At 63.3% G+C, this 7,670-nt stretch overlaps 1 protein-coding gene across 1 annotated transcript; it reads right to left on the bottom strand.

The window, feature by feature from the left end:
• Positions 1 to 3,653: 3,653 nt before the first annotated feature.
• TCF15 (transcription factor 15) lies at positions 3,654 to 6,524 on the bottom strand. Its single transcript, XM_021527429.4, has 2 exons — positions 5,927 to 6,524; positions 3,654 to 4,090 (listed from the first exon to the last, which is right to left on the bottom strand). Exons 1-2 carry the CDS (start codon positions 6,401 to 6,403, stop codon positions 4,016 to 4,018), a joined length of 552 nt encoding a protein of 183 aa, XP_021383104.1. The 5' UTR covers positions 6,404 to 6,524; the 3' UTR covers positions 3,654 to 4,015.
• Between the last annotated feature and the right edge of the window lie 1,146 nt (positions 6,525 to 7,670).

The raw sequence follows: 7,670 nt of genomic DNA on the forward strand, positions 1-7,670 counted from the left end.
CTTCAGGGACGTATCCCTCTTCCATCCATGCCCGGCCTCTCTGACTCAGAGCCTCTGGCCCTGCTCACCTGCTGTCCACAGGCTGAGCTGAGCCCCCAGGGCCGCTGGCTGTGGGGCAGGGCACGGGGCCAGCCCTGCTCTGATTACCCCCAGCGTTTTTTCCTTTTTCTTCCTTAATTTACTAAGGGCTAAATCCAAATATTACAACTTCCCCTCCGCGCCGCTGGTTACGCAGGCGGCCCCGGCCGGGCATTGTCTTATTGTTTGCAGAGGGAAGCTCCAGCGGGAGATTAACCTGGCGTTCACCCCGCGCCACGGCCTCACACCCTGTCCCTGCTGCGGGGCTTGTGTCCCCAGGGACCGCAGCTGGCACGAGGTCCCAGCAGGGCGAACAGCTCTGAGGGGTCCAGGGCATGGTGGGGACGTGGCGGGGTGGTGGCAGCCCTGCAGCAGTGCCCACTGCGCCCCTGGGATATGTGGGACCTTGGGGCATTCTTGCTGTGCATCCCTTGTGATGGTGAGGATCTGGCAGGTGTCTTGGGGGTCTCAGGCAGCCCCTTTGCCCGTTTTCTTCCCCAGAGACCCTGGCAGGATGCTGGAGGGTCAGTACAGTCTGGGTCTGCTGGCATGGGGAGGTAGACAATGCCCAGCACCCCCACCTGGAGGACCATCGTGCTGCCCCTTGGTCATCCCATCCCATCCCGTCCCGTCCCGTCCCATCCCATCCCTCCCTGATCCTTCTCTCCACTCTGCCCTGGGCAGCAGAGATATGTCACCCTGTCCACTCTCAGTGCCATCTAGACCTTAGGGGTCCCTTCCCAGTCCTTCACCCCCAGGTGCAACAGGGCTCAAAGGGACCTGTGACACTCAGTTGATGGCTGTCACTGTCACAGGGAGGATTCCCCAGGCAACAGGCAACTGAGCTTTGCTCCAGGATAGACTGGGGTCTTTATCATGAGACTCCCTGGGAAGCCCAGGGAGGGTCAGGCAGCACCCAAAGATGTTGCCAGAGGACAAGGAATGAGTAGGGCTGGATCCTGGCCCCCGAATACATCTTTGCGTCCTCTATCCCTGTCTGCCTCCTCTTGCTCCGCTGACTCAGACTCAGACAGGGTTTGACTCCACAGCCCCATCCTGGGGTTGGTGGGTCAGGAAAGCAGCACTGCCCACGGACTGCAGGCTCTGCCTGACCCCTCTGCCCTCTGTCCTCCCACACCCCATGGCCAAACTGACCTTCCTGTGTCCCTGCATGGCCATGGATCCCTTTCCAGCAGTCCTGGTGCATAGCAGTACCAGGGGCTATCAGGTGCTGCCCCTGTCACTGGGGCTGAGCCCCAGCCTGGCCCCTGCCCAGCAGCTCCTGCCTGGCCAGACCCAGCCTCATCCATCCCAGCAGCAAGGCAGCTCCCGGCACCCGCGGGTGCAGCCCTGCTGCATTCCAGCCTGGCTGGCCAGCCTGTGGGGAGGCTGAAATATTTGGGAGGGGAATGGAGAAGGGAAAGGGGAAAAAAAATAATAAAATAAAAATCTATAAAAAGAAAGTTTAAAAACACAAGTTAAAAAATAAAAAAATACCAGGCACGGAGTGCAGCTGCGTTCTAGTTCCAGTTCCCAGGTGATGTCAGGCCTGGAGCCTCTCCAGCCCTGGCCCCTCAGAGACGGTCTTTGTGGGTTCAGCACTGAGTGTTTTTCCTTCCTGAGACTCGGGGACACCTTCCTGTCTCAGAGAAAGCGGCCAAGAGCCTTTCCAAGGGTGTCCGCACGCAGGAAGGGGAGAGGATGGGAGGGGAGCGTGGCTGAGCTCAGTGCAGGGCTGCGGCTGCCGGGGAGCCGGCGGTGGCCGTGAGCGATCAGTGGCCACAACACTCACCCCACCGGGGCAAAGGGGCACCCGGCTCCCACCAGCCCGGCAGCTCTGAGTCACCGTTTCCCTCTCACGGTGCTGGGAGGGGTTGGAATGTACTGGGACCCACAGGGTTCTCACTGGGACATGCTGGGACCCGTGGCCCCAGTGCTGGGACTTGCTGGGATCCATAGCCTCAGCAATGGGATGTGCTGGAATCCACAGCCCCAGCACTGGATGTTATTGGGTACCCAATTTCTGCATGCTGGGACCCAGGGCTGTCACACTGGAACTTGCTCTGGGGTCATTGTGCCATCCTTGGCACTGGGGTGTGCTGACATCCATGGCCCTAGCACTGGGACATGCTGAATCCCACAGCCTCAGCACTGGGATGTACTGGGATGCATGGCGTTTTTACTGGAGCTTTCTAGAGCTCTAGTCTCTGGCAGTGGCACATACCGGATGCACAGCTCCTGTGCAGGGATTCACTGGGGCTCATGGCCTTCATACTGGAGCTTGTTGAGGCTCCAGTTGCTGGCACTGGGATGTACTGGGACCTATACACTCAGTGTTGGGACCTGCTGTGCCCCCAGCACTTGGACCACCAGCCCTCGCTGACCCCCTGGGGGCTCCAGAGCTGCTGCTTCATGAGGCCTGTCCCCTTTTATGTGCGGGTTGGGTTGTTTGCAGAGCACAGCATCCCCCATGGCCCCTGCCCCCCGATAAACCCAGGGGCAGGGATTCTGTGTCCTGGGCTGTTTGGAGAATCTCACGGCTGTTTATTGGGGTCTGGGACACATTAGCCACGCTGAGAACAAACTTCTCCCACCCACCCCGGTCCCTGCTTGGGACCAGCTCTCACAGCTGCACTGCGCTGTCAGCTCCATAAATCAAACCCGGGGGAGGGAGCCCGGGGCAGGCTCACCTCGGTGAGCAGGGGGCCAAGAGGTGCTGTGGGCTCCCAACAGAGCCCCTGCCCGGGGCAGGCTCCAGCGGGACCCCCAGCGTGCTCCCCCTGCTCCATGTTGGCTTCAGGACCCTAGGGAGATAGGGCAGCTCCAGTTCTTCAGCCCTTGGGGGGAGCCCCCAGCCGCCCCATCCACAGCTGCCTCTGCTCCGTGGGACACGCTGGCCCCTGGGAGCCGCCAGCCCCGGCACAGCACCATTCCCAGGCTCAGCGATCTGCACCGCCCAGCCAGCCAAGCAGAATCCCATGTGGGGATCTGGCCTGGGAACCCCCATGTCCCCACCTGACCCCATGCAGGTGCTGCTGCCTGCAGCCCCACCATGCAAGGCTCTGCATGGTCATTGTACTGGCGGTAGCACAGTAGCAGTCACAGCGGGGACAGTCATTGTGCTGGTGGCAGTCACAGCGTTGGTGGCAGCGGTGACGATGGTGGCAGTTGCAGTGGCAGTGATATTGCACCTGTCATGATGTTCCAGGTGGAGGGCAGGGCACCAAAGCAGTTACATCAACCCTGACCCACCACTTGGGCACCCGCGGCTGCAGCATGGGGCTGGCAGTGCCATCCCCATCCCATGGCATGGCACTGACCCCCTTGGGACTTCTGCAGCCTTTGTGGGGCTAAAGCTGTCATCAAGACCTGAGGACACAGGGACAGCTCACCCAGGACTCTTACCCATGTGGATCCCACTGTGGCACAGCCTGGGATGGTCACACTGTGGGTAGGGCTGGCATGGTCACGCTGGTTCCAGCGGCACAGAGCAGCAGTGCAGGGCTGGGGGTCCAGACCCATCTTGGGGACCCCCACCTCACCCCACACAGGGGTGACAGGCAGGCACCGGCCCATCAGAAAAATAAGATTTTATTTTCCAAGCAGCTGCACGTGCACAACCAGCATCCCCAGGGCCACGACACTGTCCCCCCGGAGCGCCTCGACGCCGGCCGCACACAGGCCCCTTCCAGTCCAGCCCCGGGGCGCGGGGACCCCCCTCCCCGGCCCTGCCCCGCGTGGGCAGCCTCGGCCACGGGAGCGTCCTCCCGCCCCACTGCCGGCTCCAGGGCCAGTGTCGGTGTGGTGCCAGCCTGGGCTCGGCCGCTGCCGCCTCAGGTGAGCAGCTCCCTCCCTCCCCGCTGCGGTCTCTGGGCTGGCGTGTGCGGGCTCCGTCTGCCTCTGCCGCTGTCTCAGGTGGGCGCTGCCGGGCCCCGGCTCATCTCCGCGACACTCGCAGGGGCGTCATCCCTCGCACCTTCAGGCAGTTGCCCCCGAGGTCCCTCCGACTGCCCTGCAGAGAGAGGAGGGAGAGCTGCAGGCGCCATGGGGTGTCTGGGTGGGGGGCACTCCGCTCCTGCCCACTGTCCGCCACACCAGCTCCTCCATGGGACCCGCTGTGAGATGGGCAGTGGCTCAGTCTTGAGGTGGCTCTGTGCTGCCTGGAGTGGACACACAGACAGATGGGGCTATGCCTGACAAATGGTTGGGTGTGTGGCTGGGAGGTGGGTGCTGTGCTGGAGCCCCAGGGTGGGTCCCCCTTGGCCTTGCCATCCTACAGGACACAGCCCCCATGGCTGCGCAGCACCGCAGGGCTCAGACCTGCAGCAAGGGCCAGTAGCACCCCAGGACAGACACATTACCCTAGACAGACCCACAGCCCTGGAAAGACAGACAGAGTCCAAACTGGGATGGGGAGAGTCAGTCCTACCTCACAGTTTATGAGAGCAACATCAGCCCAGTACTGCCCAGTATAACCCTGCACAGACCAGCATGGTCCAGATTTAGCCCAGAACATTCCAGAATAACTCAGCATGGATCAGCAGAGCCCAACAGAGCCCAGTTCCAACCCAGCCTATTTCCAGCCTTGCACGGCCAAGCACGGTCCAGTACAGTCCGTTTCCAGACCATTTCCACCACAGTACAGCCCCTTTCCAGCCCTGCCCATTTCCAGCCCTGTACAGCCCCTTTCCAGCCTCAGGGCTGGGATGCAGAGTCAGATCCCAACCCAGCTTCCCCCCTTGCCCTCCAGCAGGAGCTTCCCAGCCCCAGTGCCTCCACAGGGTCCCCTGGAGGATCCAGCACTGTGCCAGACCCCTGGCTTCAGCCCCAGGAAGCAGCCCAGAGGATCCCAGCTCTGCCAGGGACCAGGCCTGGAGGACCCCAGGAGGGCTGGAGAGGCTGCTGATGGGGGTAGCAGGAGCAAAGAAGCAATAAAATGGAGCAACAAAATGTGAAAAAGCTCTGAGGGCTGGAGTGTGACCCATGGCTGTACTGCCTGGAGTCACACATGGGACATCTTGAGGGTCTGTGGGGACAGCAGCCCCTGCTTACAGCCCTGCCAAGGGATGTCCAAGAGGTCCGGCAGCTTCCAGCCCCTCACCCTGCACCCTATATCCTGCACAGCTATTCCTGGGTCAAGCATACCCTGGCATGGGCAGCAGGGTGGGTTCACCACCCTGGTGAAAGGGTGGGCTCATCACCCTTGAGCTGCAGGGTGCTGGGGGGAATCAGCTGGGTGGGCAGGGCAGGGGTGCTCTGCCATGGCCTAGCTCAGCCATGTGGGAGCTGTGCCAGTGCTGCCAGCAGACCTTGCATGGGAACACTGGATGGGGAACTCTGTCTGGGCCCCCTCAGGGGGTGTCTGCTGGGCTCTTCCTTCCTCATCACATCAGAGAGCTGCTGGAGTAGCCCTGCTGCAGTGCTGGTGGGCTGGCAGGGTTGGTTATGGAGATGGGGATGAGGATGAGGATGAGGATGAGGATGGGGATGGAGAAGGGGTCAGCCAGCGAACTCTAAGCCCCACTGGGACGACCAGTGCTGCCAGCTCCAGGGTGACTGTTTAACCCCTGAGACCTCCCAGCCCAGATGGACGTGGGGGAGCAGCCCAGCCCTCTGACGTGAGCAGGAGCTGTAGGCGTGTGGCTACAAGCAGGATTTGGCCAGGAGCAGCCAAAACCTCCAGTGGGAGCTGGAGCCAGAAGCTGTGGTTCTCACTGAGCCATGCCAAGTCTCCTGCCCCGCGCAGCCCAGGCAGGGGCTGCTTCCCCCCCTCCCTTGGGTACATGCTGAACCCCACTCAGGCCAGTAAGAGGAGGAAGAACCCTAACCCACCCAGAACCCCGCTCACCCCTTTCCGCTGGTTGCTGAGGCAGAAGGTGCAGATGCTGCGGGGCTGTTTGCTGTCCAGGTCGCCCTTGGTGCCATAGATGGCACTGAAACAGGGCTGCCCGTCCTCGCAGCCCTCGCCCAGCAGCAGCACGTTGGCCAGGTGGGAGATGTAGCTGGAGGCCAGGCGGAGGGTCTCGATCTTGGACAGCTTCCGATCCACGGGCTCGGTGGGGATGAGGGTCCGCAGGGCGGTGAAGGCCGTGTTGACGCTCTGGGTCCGGTCCCGCTCCCGAGCGTTCGCCGCCTGCCTCTGCTTCACCATCACCATCGGGCCCGGCTTCCGCGGCAGCTTGCGGCGAGCCTCGGCGCCCTCGCAGCAGCCGAACGACTGGTCCGACGTGTCGCTCTCGCTGCGGTTCTCCTCGTCCTCCGAGAGCATGCCGAGGTCGGGGTACAGCACGCGGGCGGCCACGGGGCGCAGCATGGTGAAGGCCATGGCGGGGTGCCCGCCCGCACCCCCGGCCCGGCTGGGGCACCCCGGGCTGCGGGCAGCCTTCCCCCGCCGGCACAGCCGCGACGCCGGCTCCGGACGCCTTCCCGCGGCCGCTCCGAGCGGGGCTGGGACGGCTGTCTGCAGGGGGAATGGGCATTTATACGGCCGGGGAGGGGCTGGCTCCGGAGCCCACCCCCAGCCGGCCCCCGAGCTCCGGCCAGCGGCCGGCGTCCTCAGCCGGTGCTGGCTCTGGCCGCTAGCCTGGCCCCGCTGCGGCACGCTGGCCTGGCTGCGGCCACCTTGACCCCAGGTCGTGCCCACGGAGCTAAATGAAGCGTGGCAGTGCCAGGGCCGCTGTCCGACAAGTGCTCCCGGTGCCTGGAGTCTGGCAGCTGCAGAGCAATGTCACACACAGTCAGCGCAGAGCCAGCATGTCCCCAGCCCCTGCCTGGCTGCCGCTTGCCAGCCCTGGGTCCCGCACAGGGTGGCATGAGATGAACCTGGGGTGCAGGAGCCGGGATGGGGAAGGCAACCACGAGTGGGTGGCGCTGGTGCAGTACCTGGGGTGTTTATCAGAGGAATGCCAGTGGGGGACACGCTGCTGCCCACACCTGCTATGCCCCACTGGGACAGGGTCTGTGCCCAGGAGGATGCCCGGAGCAGTCAGGGAGCAGCAAGGGCAGGCAGCCCCGCAGGGATGCACTCCTTGCTCCTCTGTTCCCGATGCCTACCATCATGGGAGGTGACAGGGAGACATGGAGAGGCACGGGCAGTGCTCCGGCAGCGCTGCCAGGAGCATTTCCTCCCGCTCAGGAGGAAGGTGTGTGCCGGCAGTGGAAACACGGAGTCTTTTCCTGAGAGGGGAGCTATGAGCTGGCAGCAGCAGGAATCACCAGTGTCCTGGGAAGGGCTGGGGGTGCCTCCCAGCCTGACCGTCGCTCCTTGTCATTCCTTGGCACTCAATGCCACAGACTATGGCCCTGCTCCTCCTCGCCAGCGAGGTCAATGTGGGTCCCACTCTGCCTTCAGCCCCCCAGGCCTGAGCCCAACGCTCCTGGGAGCAGGCAGGGGGGTAGCCAGCTGAACCAAGCAGACGGGAGGCTTCAAGCCTGCCTTCCTCCCCTTCCTCCTCCTCCACGATGCTCCAGGCATGATGCAGGTCAAGCAGCAAAAACATGTGTAGGGCAGGACCTGGCTCCTGGTGGACGGGCCCAGGGCTGCTGGGGAAGTGGCTGGGAGACTTGGCAGTGCCAGCTGTAGTCCCTACAGT

Source organism: Lonchura striata, chromosome 20 (assembly GCF_050655825.1).
Source record: "Lonchura striata isolate lonStrDom1 chromosome 20, ASM5065582v1, whole genome shotgun sequence".
Taxonomy (NCBI): Eukaryota; Metazoa; Chordata; class Aves; order Passeriformes; family Estrildidae; genus Lonchura; species Lonchura striata.